Source organism: Scyliorhinus canicula, chromosome 12, assembly GCF_902713615.1.
Source record: "Scyliorhinus canicula chromosome 12, sScyCan1.1, whole genome shotgun sequence".
In the NCBI taxonomy this organism is placed as follows: Eukaryota; Metazoa; Chordata; class Chondrichthyes; order Carcharhiniformes; family Scyliorhinidae; genus Scyliorhinus; species Scyliorhinus canicula.
The window spans coordinates 138733751-138751381 of record NC_052157.1 but is presented as its reverse complement, the minus strand read 5'-3'; the positions used below and the strand labels follow the sequence as shown (position 1 = coordinate 138751381).

At 45.5% G+C, this 17631-nt stretch overlaps 1 protein-coding gene across 1 annotated transcript in view; it reads left to right on the top strand.

Moving 5' to 3' along the window:
* acaca (acetyl-CoA carboxylase alpha) overlaps positions 1 to 17631 on the top strand; it is a 324414-nt gene that overhangs the window by 58279 nt on the left and 248504 nt on the right. The window contains exon 16 of the mRNA XM_038814269.1: positions 470 to 551. Within this exon, the coding sequence (XP_038670197.1) occupies positions 470 to 551 (82 nt within the window). The remainder of the gene's footprint in view (positions 1 to 469; positions 552 to 17631) is intronic.

The window sequence follows — 17631 nt, the reverse complement described above, 5'->3', positions numbered from 1 at the left end:
TCCGTAATGTAACTGTTCTGACTGGTTGAGTCACTATCCACATCTTTCACTGGGCTGGTAGGTGGTACCTTAACCTTGTGTCACTGCCAAGCAGCCAGGATTTGCCTCAAGTATCCAGGAATTGAAGATCAGTCTCCAGGACAATGCTGTGTGCAATCCTGGAGAAAAGTTACAGGGACGTTTATAAAAAATAAGTTTTTTTGAACATTTCTCTTTGCCAGATACAAAAATATTTGAAAGTGCAAAAAGAAAAGGCTGTTTGGTTGACAGTCAAGCATCACCTAATTGGGTAACGAGTCTTTTTGTTTTCCAATTGGGGTGGGTAGGTAGCACATCCCAAGAATGGATGTGTTGGCTGATGAACGGCTGGAGCATGGGGGAAAGACATGTGATGAAACTTCCAGGAATGCATTTAATCGCAGTTGGCAACCCTACCCATTGTACTATCTGATTGCTTATTTTTCCTCAGGGGCCAAGTTTTGCCAGCTCATACTCTTCTGAACACAGTGGATGGGGAGCTCATCTATGAAGGGGTGAAATATGTGCTCAAGGTAAAGTCCTAAATGTTGAAAATGCACTTCCAAACCCTCTGGCATAACCTCTAATTTTGGTTATTTTTGTACATGTACATTGGAAAGGAAAATGTTTCCACTGGTTATTGCGTGCCCATTGTAATATATTTTATTGCAATAACCTGGAGGTTTTGTGCTAGGGATTGTAAGATTCCATTTGTGTCTGTGGTATTGGAAATTTTGAGTTGAGCAGGGTAGTACAATAGGATGGAGGCGGGTCCTTCACCTCTGCCCTTTAAAGTATTTTCTATATGTTGGTTGGAAGGGCCCGTTGTGTAATTTGGGCATTCGCAGCTGGACGATACCATTTTGGAAAACATTGTAGCACGATTTGTGGTCCTGAGGTTGGAACTGAAGTGTGTTATGGGACAAAGAGAGGGGAAAAAAGGCACAACTTGCATTTATATAGCACCTATTCCAACCTCTGGACAATACAAGGTGCTTTACAGCTATTGAAGTACTTTTTGTGAGTAGTCACTGTTTTAATGTAAGAAACATGTTGATCAATTTGCAGACAGCAACGCGAAGATAAGATAATCTCTTCTGGTGATGGTTGAGGGGGTAAATATTGGCTTTGGGGGCAAACTTCCATTCTCCTCAAAATAATGGGCTCTTTTACACCAATCTGACAGATCAGACAGAGCTTTGGTTTAATGATCCATTTGTAAATAGGATGAGTTTTACTCTGTTGTTGTGATACCCCACCTTGATGGGAGCAGGCCTTTGTTGAGGACTCCAGAACTCGGGGACCCATCTAAGAAATTAGAGCCTAGCCTGCCACAAGTGAAGTTAGGAAACACTCCACAAGATAAAGGGTTGTGGAAGTTTGGAGCAGATGACAGTTGATGCTAGATCAGTTTATTTTAAATCTGACACTGACCAATTTTTGTTAACCCAAGGTATTAAGGGATGTGGAGGAAAGACAAAGTTATGTGACGTTAGGTCACAGATCAGCATGACCTCATTAAATGAGGTCATTAAATGGTGAAACAAGCTTGAAAGGCTAAATGCCTACTCCTGTTATTGTTTTTTTTCTGTTTCTCCATGAGCAGTACCCAACTCTGAAATATTCTCTTGCACTAGAATCCTTTAAGAACTCTGGCATTTTGTGCATCCTCTTCGTGCCATTGGTGGCTGTGTCTCCATTCATTTTTTTCTCTCATAAATTTAGAGTACCCAATTATTTTTTGCAATTAAGGGGAAATTTAGCATGGCAATCCACATGCTTTTGCGTTGTGGGGGTGAGAACCATGCAGGCATGGGAAAAATGTGCAAATTCCAAACGGACAGTGACCTGGGACCAGATCCTCGGTGCCGTGAGGCACAATGCTAGCCACTGGTCTCCACTCATTTTTTTGTCCTTAATCTTGGGAATTCCCTCTTCAGACCTCCTCTGGTCTCCAAAATTCTGGCCAGGCTTTTATTCATCCCCTCCTAATATTTTCCTCCTGGGCCTTGGTTTTAATTTTAGTCTGATTGTGCTCCTTTTGAAGTGCTCTGTAAATGTTTCTTTCTCAAACATGCTACGTAAATGCAAATTGTTTGGTGTGTACAAAGTTGTGGGTGTAGACCTTTCTGTAACAGTTACAAGCATAACTGCTGAAATACAAATACGTAGATCCTATTGCTTCTGTGTCAAACCTAAAACACCACAATTACATACGTATTAAAGTTATTGCCAGGTCTCTACTACTTTCAACCTGCAGTAAACCAAGGTGATAGACCAGGAAACTAGAGGTTTATTCAGTTTCAAGTACACTGCTATCCAATTTTAGGAACCAATGGTAGTGGAAAGGTCGGTGCTGTACTGTGACAGACTATCAGTAGCGTTAAGCTACTTAACACAGCACGGTAGCATTGTGGATAGCACAATCGCTTCACGGCTCCAGGGTCCCAGGTTCGATTCCGGCTTGGGTCACTGTGCGGAGTCTGCACATCCTCCCCGTGTGTGCGTAGGTTTCCTCCAGGTGCTCCGGTTTCCTCCCACAGTCCAAAGATATGCAGGTTAGGTGGATTGGCCATGTTAAATTGCCCTTAGTGTCCAAAATTGCCCTTAGTGTTGGGTGGGGTTACTGGGTTATGGGGATAGGGTGGAGGTGTTAACCTTGGGTAGGGTGCTCTTTCCAGAAGCCGGTGCAGACTCAATGGGCCGAATGGCCTCCTTCTGCATTGTAAATTCTATGATCTAATTAAATTGGCATGGTGTCAACCTCAGTTGGGACTGCTTCCAGTGTGTCTGGCTGGAATATTAATATTAGATTGACTGGTTGAGTGTATGTGTAGTTCTGAAATGTTCCCTGTGCTTTAAAGGTTACGGTTGTCAGAACACTTCTCTCCTTTCCCCACTTCCCCATGGTGGCTTGGTGACAACATGTTAAACTAATGTAGAACTTACAGGTGAGGAAAGGCTCAATTTTGATTTCAGATGAGGAAGCAGTTGGGATGCCTTAATTAGATTCTTGATGGAAGGTCTGTGCAAGAGTAGGTTCAGCTAAATGTCTCCTCAAACCAGTGGCCCATAGCTGATAATTCTCACTGTCCAATTCACTCGTGAATCACAGCCCATTGAACAAAATGCTGGAGGACTACCTGGGCCCAGAATAAATTTCTTTGCATAAACCTGTGGAGGGTGGTGAACTTAGCTGAGGCATTTGAAACTCGCAGCATTTCTCTTCCTTTCATTGTTGATTTTATTTTGCCATTTTATAGTTGTTACCTGCCCATCCCATATTGCCTCACCACCATGAATTCTCTCCAAACTGGGATAGCAGGAGTCTGGAAGACATAAACAGAAAATTCTGGAAAAACTCAGGTCTTGCAGCATCTGCGGAGAGAGAAAGAATTAACATTTTGCGTCCATATGACTCTTCTGTCAAGCCAAAGAAGAAATGCAATGTATTTTAGACTGTTCAAGAGTGGGTGGAGCAAAATAGGTCAGAGATAGATGGGAACACAGCAGCATAAAGGTAAGGTAGCAGACAGCATTTGCAGAACAAGGGTCAGCATTCTGCGAAAGCAGAACTTAAGAACTCATGGGTAGCTCAGTAGCACAAGTGGATAGCACTGTGGCTTCACAGCACCAGCGTCCCAGGTTCGATTCCCCGCTGGGTCACTGTCTGTGCGGAGTCTGCACGTTCTCCCCATGTCTGCGTGGGTTTCCTCCGGGTGCTCCAGTTTCCTCCCACAGTCCAAAGACATGCAGGTTAGATGGATTGGCCATGATAAATTGCCCTTAGTGACCAAAAAGGTTAGGAGGGGCTATTGGGTTACGGTGATAGGGTGGAAGTGTGGGCTTAAGTGGGTCGGTGCAGACCCGATGGGCCGAATGGCCTCCTTCTGCACTCTATGTTCTATGTTCTATTTTCTATAATGTTCTGAACAAGTGACAGGTGCCCTGGGAGGTGAAATTAGACTTTAAAAAGCAGCGAAGGTGAATATAAGAGTTTGTGGTCTGAAGTTGTTGAACTCAATTTTTAGACCATGAGACTGTAAGTGCCTAGTCAGAAGAGGAAGTGTTGCTCCTCCATAAAGAATAAGGATATCTCCCATGATGTACAGGGCTAGCGCCATTGTCCATGTGTGCTCTCTGCATCTTTGAGATGCGGCCCTCCCAAATTCCATTTGCTCAGCCTCTGGTGACACCGAACCTCAAGGGTACAGCTCACGAAAGATGCTGTAAGATTAGGAGAGGTGAAACATTCTCAGCTGAATCGCCAGATAACCTTAGTCATTGCAAGCAAGCATGCTGCCATGAGCCAGATAGGAGCCAGCCATTCGGAGATTCTGAGGACCTATGCACTATACCCACAACATGTCGCCATCATCCTCCTGTAATGTAGGGATTATGGGCAGCCACCTCCTCCCCATGATAGGAACCTCATCATAAAGAGTATGTACGGCCATCAGTCAGATAGAAGAGTAATGCTCAGAAGCCACGTAACAATATCCTCACTGGATGTCCTCATCCCTCTCCATGATTATTGCAGAAATAAGCGCATCCCGAGCTTCTTGCCTGGACATCGCCATTGCCTCATGGCTGACATTCTCTCTCTCTCTCTCTCTCTCTCTCTCTCTCTCTCTCTCACTCTCACTCTTGTACTTCTCTCGCTCGTGCTCTCACTCTCTCTCACCAGGTTGTGCATGTTGCAGCAAGCAATTGCTATGCGGATTGTATTTCAGGACTCCATTGAACCAGTTCCATGGAACCTCCTCTTCAGCATCTCTATGGTCTCCTCCACCAAAGCAAGAGTTGCAGCACGAGCCTCATTGTACATTGTCTCAGTTGCACCCTGTGGACTCACCAGTTGGCACCAGCCACTCCTGTAACCTCTTTGGACCCTGAAACATGTCAGGAGCTGAGAGCAGGTTTGAATGTAAGAGGTATACATACTCCCTGGGGAAAGAGCTCCTGCTTGGAGGTTGTGTTGGGTATGGCCACAGACCAGCCAAACATTCAGTGAGTGGAAGCCCTTGCAGTTCACATAGTTAATATTTGATGTCCTGGAGGTTTGAGTGCCACGTGAGTGCAGTCAATGGCATCCTGCACCGATGGAAAACCAGAGATTTGTGCAAAGTTCATAACTTCTGCTTGCTTGATCCCTGTCGAAATGGACAAAGTTGTGTGGCATTGTGAATATTGCGTCCTTCACTTCCTAGATGGACACGTGTGCGGAGACTTATGATGTCCGGAAGAGACCACCCATGGAGCCCTGGAAGGAGCCACTGGTGTAGAAATTGAGCACCATTGTAACTTTCAGCAACACCTCAGTGGATCCCATCCAGGTCCCCATGCTAAATCCTCCAGAAGGTGGCAGATGTGAGCATCCAGTTCCCTGGATATGCACAGTCTCGGGTGACACTGAATTTCTGACATCTGCAGGCATGTTGGGCGCTGTCTGTAGATCTTAGCTCTAGCGAGACATCTCTCTCTGGTTCATCCTCTGCTTGTGGATCAGGCCCTGCCACCCTTTCCCCCTTGATGTTATCTTCTCTCTTGCCTAAGAACAAGGGCCGGGATTCTCCCCTACCCGGCGGGGCGGGGGGTCCCGGCGTAGTGGAGTGGCGCCAACCACTCTGGCGTCGGGCCTCCGCACCTTTGGGGGCTAGGCCCGCGCCAGAGTGGTTGGCGCCACGCCGACTGGCGCTAAAACTGGCGCCAATGGCCTTTGACGTCGGTGTTGGGGCTGGCCGAAAGACCACTCTTCTTTGTCCATTCATTGCCTGAAGATACCTCTCAAAGCACACTGACTCATGTTCTGGCTACCACATTATTCGCATTCTGCTTTTGCAAGACTGCACAACACATGATCGAGTGACCAGAGATTTGGATACCCTGCTGAAGCTCTCGTCTCTGATGCAGGCACTGTCTAAAGGCCTTGCACTCAATCTGGTCTATGGGAGGAACTTGTCAATACGCACCTCAGCACATGGTTGAAAATCAGGAGTGCTCTCCTTGGACAATGTGCCATTGTCAACTCTCTAAGATAACATAGTAGCTTGCCCAGTCGGCCAATGGTACACTCACATGGTAGTCAGCGATTTTGGAAATCGTGTGCCAAGGGTTAAATGCTGAGCAGCAATCAGTAGTACTCACACACATGTGATGCTTGAGTGGACATAATTACTTGAGTAACTAGCATGAGTTACAGCAAATTGGTCTCGGCTGGGATGGGGTACTGATCACTTGCATATCTTACCATTTGTCAATATCCTGCTCCCAGATTGTGGGTGGGACAGCCAGTCTATAATAACTCCTCACAGCACTGCCCAAAGTTTTCCTTCCCTCCGTGACTCTCTTCTAAGAAGCTTGTACCCCAGGGTTCCCTTAACTCTGAGGTCTCTCGAAGAATCTCTCTCCTCCCACCCAAGTTTCCCCTCCACCCCACGATCTCTCCTGGCTAAGCTTCTGGCACTCGAGTTGTGTGAGGTGGTCCCGAGGAGGACTGGAACAAGGAATGTTCCACATACCTCATAAAATCACAGACACAATTGGAGACCATGCGGGTACCCATACCCTGACCTGTTGTTTGCAGGAAGTGACACAAGTTAAAGGAGAAATAATTGAGTGCGTGGACAAGTTCAGCTAGGCGAAGGAGAGTAATGGTGGATGGGGATTGTTCAGGCCTCTGTTTAAGGAAGAAGCGGAGAGCCCACAGAACATTCTGATGGGGGAATGGAGGTATAGAGGAAGTGGATATCCAGAGGTCAGGGCCAGGAAACGTGAAATTGTTGAAATGGTGTAGGGTATCCCAGGAATCGCGAACGTAGGTGAGAAGAGACTGGGCAAGTAAATGGACCAAGATAGGAGTCAATGAGTCCCATGGGGCAGGAACCGACTAACACGATTGGGTGTACCAGGATAGTCCAGTTTGTGGAAGTTGGGAAGGAGATAGAAGCAGGCTGTGGGGGTGGAACGACTGAGGGCCCCCCCCCCTCCGGCGATTCTCTGGCACGCGATGGGCCGAGTGGCCGCCCGCTTTCGGCCAGTCCCACCGGCGTAAATCAAACCAGGTCTGTACCGGTGGGACCTGGCTTTACGGCGGTCTGCAGAGTCCTCGGGCGAGGTGCGGGGGGATCTGGCCTCAGGGGGGGTGCCCCCACGGTGGTCTGGCCGGTGGGCCTGTGCCGTGGGGGCACTCTTTCCCTCCGCGCCGGCTGCTGTCCACCTCCAGCATGGCTGGCGCGGAGAAGAATCCCCCCCCCCCCCCCCCCCCCCCCCCCCCCCCCCGGCTCATGCGCTGGGATGACACCAGCACACGCTGGCGCTCCCACGCATGTGCAAACTCGCCAGTTGGCACGGCGCCAGGTGCAGCGCACCCCGCTGCCGCCGGCCAAGGCTCTGAAGGTGCAGAGGATTCCACACCTTCCGGTAGGCCCAACGCCGGAGTGGCTTACTCCACTCCGCGGCACCAGTTCGGCCCGCCCCGCCGGGTAGGGGAGAATCCGAGAATGACCCTTTTATTCCTGCTCTCTTGTTTTCTGTCTGTTAACCACTTCTTAATCTATGGCAGTGTATTACCCCCAATCCCATGTGAGCTAATGTTACTTACTAACCTCCTGTATGGGACTTTATCAAAAGCCTTCTGAAAATCCAAATACGGCACTGATTCTCCCGTAACTATTCTGCTAATTACACCCGCATAAAACTCAGGTTTGTCAAACATGATTTTCTTTTCGTAAATCCATGTTGACTCTGCCCAATCCTACCGTTGTTTTTGAAGTGTCCTTTATCACATCCTTTATTCTACCATTTTCCCTACCACTGATATCAGATTAACAGGTCTGTAGTTCCATTTTTCCTCTCTTCCCCCCTTTCTTAAATTATGTGGGGGTAACCGTTGCCACTTTCCAATCTGCAGGGGCTGTTTTAGAATCCATAGAACTTTGAAAGATGACCATCAACAAATCCACTGTTGCTTCAGCCACCTCTTCCAACATTCTGGGATGCAGATCATCAGGTGCTGGGGATTTATCATTGAAACATAGAAGCAGGAGGAGGCCATTCGGCCCTTCGAGCCTGCTCCCCCATTCGTTATGATCCTGGCTGATTATCAAGTTTAATACCCTGATCCCCAGGCGGTTAAAGTGAATGTGTTGCCGCGATTTCTGTTTATTTTATTTTTCAATGCCTACCGATTTTCCTGTCAGTCTTTATTCAGGGAGATTGAGGGGAGGATTACCTCGTTTATATGCGGAGGGAAGGTGGCCAGAGTGAGGAAGGTGCTGCTACTGAGGGGAAGGCAGGCAGGGGGTTTGGGTCTCCCGAACCTGATCTACTACTACTGGGCGGCGAATGTAGAGAAGGTGCGGAGCTGGGTCTGAGGGGTTGATTCCCAGTGGATCAGAATGGAAGAGAGTTTGTGCAGGGGGTCGGGGCTGAAGGCACTAGCAACGTCCCCGCTCCTGATGGGTGCGGAGAAATACTCAGGGAGTCCGGTAGTAATAGCTTCATTGAAAATCTGGAGGCAGTTTCGCCAACACGTTGGGTTGGCGGCAGGGTCGAGGGAAATGCAGATCTGGGAGAACACAGATTTGAGCCAGGGAGGTGGGACGGAAGCTTTCGGAAATGGGAAGAAAAGGGGATTAAGACTCTAAAAGATTTGTTTCCTTGGGGTCGATTTGCAGGATTGAGGGAGCTGGAAGTGAAGTATGGGTTGGAGCAGGGAGAAGTGTTTAGGTATATGCAGGTTGCGGACTTTGCCAGGAAGGAGATACAGAGCTTCCCGGAGGAACCGGCCGCCACGTTGTTGGAGGAGGTGCTGGCGGCAAGTGGACTGGAGAAGGGGACAGTGTCAGCGGTATACGGAGCTATGTTGGAAAAGGATAAGGCACCACTGGAGGGGATCAAAGCGAAGTGGGAGGAAGAATTGGGAGAGGTTATAGAGGACGGGGTCTGGTGTGAGGTGCTCTGGAGAGTGAACGCCTCCACCTCGTGTGCGAGGTTGGGGCTGATACAGCTGAGGGTGGCAAGAACGAGCCGATTCTTTGAAGGGGTAGAAGATGTGTGTGATCGTTTGGGGGGGGGGGGGGGGGGGGGGGGGGCTAATCACGTTCATATGTTTTGGTCCTGTCCAAACTTAGGGGAGTACTGGAAGGAGGTGTTTAGGGTAATTTCCAAGGTGGTGCATATGAAGCTGGACCCGGGTCCCCGGGAGGCCATATTCGGGGTGTCGGATCAGCCAGGGTTGGAAATGGTGCGGAGGCAGATATCATAGCCTTTGCCTCGTTGATCGCCCGAAGGCGGATCCTGCTGGGATGGAGAGCAGCCTCTCCACCATGTGCCCTGGCGTGGCGAGGGGACCTGTTGGAATACTTGACCCATGAGAAGGTTAAGTTCGAACTGAGGGGAAGCTCGGAGGAGTTATAAAGTCATGGGCACTATTTATTATGCACTTTCAAGAACTGGATAACATCGAACATTAGTTGGGGGGGGGGGGGGAAGAGAGGAGGGGGGAGGGGGGCTGTGTATGTTGAAGGTGGCTGTGGGTAATCCCTAATTCCTTTTTTTTTTCTTTGTCATTTGTTTATGTTAACATGCGGGCTGATGTCTGGGCATGGTGGGAGGATGGGATCGTTGTTACTGTTATGGGGTTTGAGATATTTGTTGTTGGTTATTGATTGTTGGGTGTAAATCCGGGAGAAAAATTGTGAAAAAGGAGGAGAATAAAAATATTTAATAAAAAAAAAAGTTTAATACCCTGATCCCGTCTCCCTCCCCAACCCCCCTCCCCATTATCCGTTGATCCGTTACGCCCCAAGAACTATATCTAATTTATTCTTGAAATTACATGACGTTTTGGCCTCAGCCACAATCTGTAGTAGTGAATTCCACAGATTCATCACTCTCTGGGTGAAGAAATTTCTCCTTACCTCAGTCCTAAAAGCTTTACCTCTTAACCTCAAATTATGACCCCTAGTTATGGATTGTCGGGAAGATTCTGAATCTACCCTGTCTAATCCTGATAGAATTTCGTAAGTTTCTATGAGAACCCCTCTCTCTATTCTAAACTCCAATGAATATAATCCTCACCGACATGGTCTCTCCTCATCCTCGGAATCAGCCTTGGAAATCTTCAACTTTGAGTTCCATTAATTCTCCAGTGCTATTTTTTCAAATATTAATTTCTTTCAGTTTCTCATTCTTGCGAGTCCCTTGGTTCTCTTCCTGAGAGTTTGTTTTTGTAGGTTTCTAGCTTCTTCCGTGATGACTGACGCAAAGTATTTGTTTTGTTTCTCTGTCATTTCCTTATTCTCCACTATAAATTTTCCCGACTCTGCCTGTAGTCGGTCCACATTTGTCTTTGCTAACCTTTTCTTCTTTAGGTAGCTATGGAAATTTTTACAGTTCGTTTTTGTTTTTTGCTAGTTTACTTGCATATTCTATCTACTCTCTCTTTCTTAGTCCTCCTTTGAATTCGGAAACTTCCAAACCTTCAGGCATACATTTTTTTTGGCAATTCTATAAGCCTCTTCTTTGGATCTAATATAATCTTTAACTGCTCTTGTTAGCAGCCTCCGCGAACAGGTGCCGGAATGTGGCGACTAGGGGCTTTTCACAGTAACTTCATTTGAAGCCTACTCGTGACAATAAGCGATTTTCATTTCAATGGTCTGATCACCTTTCCTACTGGGTTTGTGTGCCTCAAAGGAATGCTAATTTGTTGTAAACCATGTTTTAATTCTTGGCTATTGCCTGTCTACAATTGTACCTTTTTAATGTAGATTCCCCAACTACTACTGTCAACTTGCCCTCCCATATCTTTGTAGTTTCCTTTTGTTTAGATTTAAGATTCTAGTTTCAGATAGAACTACATCATTTTCAAATTTAATGTAAAATTTTAGTATTTTATGGTCATGGTTTTCTGGGACTCCTTTCCAATGAGATTAATTAGCCCTTTCTCTTGCATAGTACTAGGTCTAAAATAGCCCATTTTCTGGTTGGTTCCTCAACACACCATTCTCGAAAACCACCTTGTATACATTCCAGCAATTTTGCATAGTAATTAGCGTTACTCGGTCCATAGGTAAATTGGAGTGCCCCATGATTACTGTATGACCGTTGCTCCACATACCACTACTATTTGGTGGCTAATAAACAACTCTTGCCCATGTTTGCTGCCCTTTGCACCACAGAAACCGATTCTACATCCTTATCTTCTAATCTAAAATTCTCTGTCATTAATGTACTGACCTCATAATTCATTAATGGCGCTACGCCATCTTTTCCTTTTTGCGTATTCTTCCTAATTGTCGAATACCTTTTGAACATTCGGCTCCCAGCCTTGGGCACCCTACAACCACATCTCTGTGATGGCAATTAAATCTGTTTACTTCCACTAATGCTGTCAATACATCTATCTTCTTGTGAATGTTGTGTGCATTCAGAAAGAGTGTTTTTCATTCTCTTTTATTATCCTCGCAACCTCTAGCCTTATCTGCTGGTGCATTCTTAACTTTGTATGCTCTGGACTATGATTCCGGACCAGACCCCATCATTTGCTAGGTTACCGGACAGAAACCCCAATATTTAAATTTGAAGGTCTGTGAGGAAAGGATACTTTGTTCCAGGAGTGCCTCCATGCACAAATGGGGATGTGGCATATTAAAACAAACTTTAATATTAACACCGTATTAAACTAACTTTAACATCATACCAGAAATAGCTTACAATTACCAGTTAAACAATGATTAATAATAAAATGAAACGCTTGGCGACAGACAGCGTGGTTTTGTATGAGTGAGGTCATGTCTCACTAATTTAATTGAGTTTTTTGAAGAGGTGACAAAAATGATTGACAAGGGAAGGGCTGTGGATGTTGTCTACATGGACTTTAGTAAAGCATTTGACCAGGTCCCTCGTGGCAGGCTGGTGCAAAAGATTAAATCACACGGGGTCAGGGGTGAACTAGCCAAATGAATTCTGAACTGCCTTGGCCATAGAAGATAGAGGGTAATAGTGGAAGCGTGTTTTTCCCGAATGGAGGCCTGTAACTAGTGGTGTTCCGCAGGGATCGGTACTGGGATCTCTGCTGTTTGGAATATATAAAAATGACTTGGAAGAAAATGTAACTGGTCTTATTAGCAAGTTTGCAGATGATGCTAAGATTGCAGGAGTTACGGCTAGTGATGAAGATTGTCAGAAATACAGCAGAGTATAGGTAGATTGCAAATTGGGTGGAGAAATGACTGATGGAATTTAACCTGGACAAATGCGAGGTGATGTATTTGGTAGATCAAATTCAGATGGGAGCTATAAAATAAATGGCAGAACCATCAGGAGCAATAACACGGAGCGATCTGGGCGTGCAGGTCCACAGTTCCTTAAAAGTGGCAGCACAGGTGGAAATTATGATAAAGAAAAATATGGCATGCTTGCCTTCATCGGACGGGATATCTAGTATAAAAGCTTGCAAATTATGTTAGTTATGTAGAACATTGGTTAGGCCACATTTGGAATACTGTGTCCAATTCTGGTCACCACACTACCAGAAGGGCTTGGAGGCTTTGGAGAGAGTACAGAAAAGGTTTACCAGAATGTTGTCTGGTATGGAGGGTATTAGCTATGAGGAGAGACTGAACAAACTGGGATTACTCTCCCTAGAGAGATTGAGGCTAAGGGGCGACATGATAGACGTTCATAAAAGTTTGAGGGGTATAGATAGAGTGAACCGTTGGAGGCTTTTTCCCAGGGCGGAAATGACAAGGGGACATCAATTCAAGGTGAAGGGGGAAAGGTTCAGTGGAGATGTGTGGGGGAAGTTTTTTTACACAGAGGTCGGTGGTAGCCTGGAATGCACTGTCAAGTGAGGTGGTTGAGGCAGATACGTTAGTGATCTTTAAGCCTCATCTGGATAGGCACATGAACAGACGGGGTATAGAAGGATACAGGCGGTTGGTCTAGATAGGACATGTGATTGGAGCAGGCTTGGAGGGCCAAAGGGCCTGTTCCTGTGCTGTACTGTTCTTTGTTTAGCTCTTAACTGTTATCTTTTTATCTCCACTCAAGCAAAACCCATCTCGCTTCAAAATCCATTTTTAAATACAGATAGCAAACACAGGAATACTGGCTGCATAGAGATGTCATGGAGAAGCTGCTTTGAGAGGGATCCTTCAGGAAACACCCTGCAGATTCATGCCTGTGTTAAACTATTGCTTACCTTCCCAATAGTTGGCAAAAAGACTCCTGTTCTGTTCACAGCAAAATCTAAACAGAAACTCAAACCTGACTGCTTCAGCCCCGGCTCCTCCCATTAATTGCATCAAATCTTTTCCACTAACTGGGTTATGACCATCTTACTAAGGCTAACCACAACCCCGTAATTATCTGTACCTCAGGGAACCATCTTTCTATAAACAACCCTATTTAGGTTAACACTACATGTTGGATAGAATGATGATATTTACGATGCTTTAATTATTCCTTCTGTAGCCACAGTATCTGTCTGTCTTTTAAACCAGGATTTTAAAAAATCTTATTGCAGTATGGACATGCACACTAACCCAGGCTTTTAACCATGACTGCACCAGATACATATTATACAATTCCTACATTCATTCCATTTGTCACTTCTTGCCATATTCAGGTTATCAATTCCCTTGGTGCTACCTTGTTCTTTTGCCTGGTCCTGCCTCTTATCACATCTTCCCTCACTTGATCCCTTGCCGCCACTATTTGGTTTAAAGCCCTCTCTACCACTCTAGTTCCACAACACGCCAAAGCATCAGTCCCAGCATGGTTCAGGTGAAGACTGTCCCAGTGGTACACCTACTTTCCCAGTACGGGTGCCAGTGCCCATGAATCGAAACCCATTTGTCTCACACCAGTCTTTGAGCCATGCCTTTAACTTTCTAATCTTATTTGCCCAACTCCAATTTGCTCAGACTAATCTCTGCATTATTACCTTGTAGTTTGTCTTTTTAATTTAGCCCCTAGCTGCTCAACCTAAGCAGAACCTCTTTTCTAATCCTACCTATGTCATTGGTACCTATGTGGATTCCGGCAACTGGATTCACCTCCTCCCACTGCAAGCTCCTTTACAGCCCAGAGCAGATGTCCCAAACTCTGGAACAGGGCAGGCAATACAACTTTCCAGACTTGTGCTCCTGGCTACAGAGGGTTGTCTAACTCCTTGACTATTATGAATATAAGAAATTGTCATACTTTATAGTTTGTATTTTTGCAGTGATATTATTAAAACCGAGGTTTGAATGCGTAGAGACAGTATGTCTGCTAGAGCTGTGATTAAAAGTGAGATATTCTGTGTTTTTTTGCAGGACAAGTATTTTGCTGATAGATATTATAATAAGAACATAAGAACTGGGAGCAGGAATGGGCCATCTGGCTCCTTGAGCCTGCTCCACCATTCAACGAGATCATGGCTGATCTTTTGTGGACTCAGCTCCACTTTCCGGCCCGAACACCATAACCCTTAATCCCTTTATTCTTCAAAAAACGATCTATCTTTACCTTAAAAACATTTAATGAAGGAGAATCAACTGCTTCACTGGGCAAGGAATTCCATAGATTCACAACCCTTTGGGTGAAGAAGTTCCTCCTAAACTCAGTCCTAAATCTACTCCCCCTTATTTTGAGGCTATGCCCCCTAGTTCTGCTTTCACCCGTCAGTGGAAATAACCTGCCCACATCTATCCTATCTATTCCCTTCATAATTTTATATGTTTCTATAAGATCCCCCCGTATCCTTCTAAATTCCAACGAGTACAGTCCCAGTCTACTCAACCTCTCCTCATAATCCATCCCCTTCAGCTCTGGGATTAACTAGTGAATCTCCTCTGCACACCCTCCAGTGCCAGTACGTCCTTTCTCAAGTAAGGAGACCAAAACTGAACACAATACTCCAGGTGTGGCCTCACTAACACCGTATACAATTGCAGCATAACCTCCCTAGTCTTAAACTCCATCCCTCTAGCAATGAAGGACAAAATTCCATTTTCCTTCTTAATCATCTGTTGCAACTGTAAACCAACTTTCTGTGACTCATGCACTAGCACACCCAGGTCTCTCTGCACAGCAGCATGCTTTAATATTTTATCATTTAAATCCGTTTGCTGTTATTCCTACCAAAATGGATAACCTCACATTTGTCAACATTGTATTCCATCTGCCAGACCCTAGCCCATTCACTTAACCTATCCAAATCCCTCTGCAGACTTCCAGAGGAACTATCCTCTGCACTTTTCGCTTTACCACTCATCTTAGTGTCATCTGCAAACTTGGACACATTGCCCGTGGTCCCCTACTCCAAATCATCTATGTAAATTGTGAACAATTGTGGGTCCAACACGGATCCCTGAGGGACACCACTAGCTACTGATTGCCAACCAGAGAAGCACCCATTAATCCCCACTCTTTGCTTTCTATTAATTAACCAATCCTCTATCCATGCTACTACTGTACCCTTGATGCCATGCATCTTTATCTTATGCAGCAACCTTTTGTGTGGCACCTTGTCAAAGGCTTTCTGGAAATCCAGATATACCACATCCATTGGCTCCCCGTTATCTACAGCACTGGTAATGTCCTCAAAAACCTCCACTAAATTAGTTAGGCATGACCTGCCCTTTATGAACCCATGCTGCGTCTGCCCAATGGGACAATTTCTATCCAGATGCCTCGCTATTTATTCCTTGATGATAGATTCCAGCATCTTCCCTACTACCGAAGTTAAGCTCACTGGCCTATAATTACCCGCTCTCTGCCTACCTCCTTTTTTAAACAGTGGTGTCATGTTTGCGAATTTCCAATCCACCGGGACCACCCCAGAGTCCAGTGAATTTTGGTAAATTATCACTAGTGCATCTGCAATTTCCCTAGCCATCTCTTTTAGCACTCTGGGATGCATTCCATCAGGGCCAGGAGACTTGTCTACCTTTAGCCCCATTAGCTTTCCCATCACTACATCCTTAGTGATAACAATCCTCTCAAGGTCCTCACCTGTCATAGCCTCATTTCTAGCAGTCACTGGCATGTTATTTGTGTCTTCCACTGTGAAGACCGACCCAAAAAACCTGTTCAATTCCTCAGCCATTTCCTCATCTCCCATTATTAAAACTCCCTTCTCGTCCTCTAAAGAACCAATATTTACCCGAGCCACTGTTTTTTTGTTTTATATATTTGTAGAAACTTTTACTGTCTGTTTTTATATTCTGAGCAAGTTTACTCTCATACTCTATCTTACTCTTCTTTATAGCTTTTTTAGTAGCTTTCTGTTGCCCGCTAAAGATTTCCCAGTCCTCTAGTCTCCCACCAATCTTTGCCACTTTGTATGCTTTTTCCTTCAATTTGATACTCTCCCTTATTTCCTTAGATATCCACGGTCGATTTTCCCTCTTTCTACCGTCCTTTTTGTTGGTATAAACCTTTGCTGAGCATTGTGAAAAATCGCTTGGAAGGTTCTCCACTGTTCCTCAACTGTTCCACCATAAAGTCTTTGCTCCTGTCTACCGTAGCTGGTTCTTCTCTCATCCCATTGTAATCTCCTTCGTTTAAGCACGAAACACTAGTATTTGATTTTACCTTCTCACCCTCCATCTGTATTTTAAATTCCACCATATTGCGATCGCTCCTTCCGAGAGGATCCCTAACTATGAGATCATGAATCAATCCTGTCTCATTACACAGGACAGGATCTAGGACCGCTTGTTCCCTCGTAGGTTCCATTTACATACTGTTCTAGGAAACTATCGCAGATACATTTTATAAACTCCTCCTCAAGGTTGCCTTGACCGACCTGGTTAAACCAATCGACATGTAGATTAAAATCCCCCATGATAACTGCTGTACCATTTGTTCATTGCCAGCCCCACCATAACGTTACTATTTGGTAGCCGATAGACTACTCCTATCAGTGACTTTTTCGCCTTGCTATTCCTGATTTCCAGCCAAATGGATTCAACCTTATCCTCCATCGCACCGATGTCACCCCTTACTATTGCCCGGATGTCATCCTTAAATAACAGAGCTACACCACCTCCCTTACCATCCACTCTGTCCTTCCGAATAGTTTGATACCCTCGGATATTTAACTCCCAGTCGTGACCATCCTTTAACCATGTTTCAGTAATGGCCACATAATGATAATCTTTATTGTCACAAGTAGGCTTACATTAACACTGCAATGAAGTTACTGTTAAAAACATTTTGCCTGTTTGCAGATAGAGAGCTAATGTAATGTCACAATTTCGGGGTACCACAGTGGTTAGCACTGCTGCTTCACAGCGCCAGGGACCCAGGTTCAATTCTGGCCTAGGGGGACTGTATGGAATTTGCACATTCCCCTTGTCGGCGTGGGTTTCGTCCAGATGCTCCGGTTTTCTCCCACAAACTAATTATGTGCATGTTAGGTTGATTGGCCATTCTAGATTGCCCCTTGGTGTGCAGGGATGTGTAGGTTAGGATACAGGGTTACAGGGACAGGATGGGATAGGTGGGGTGTGACCTCAGTAGGGTGCTCTTTCGGAGGCTCAGCACAGTCTTGATTGGCTGAATAGCGTCCTTCTGCACTGTGGTGATTCTATGAATTTGAGTCTTGCTAAAATA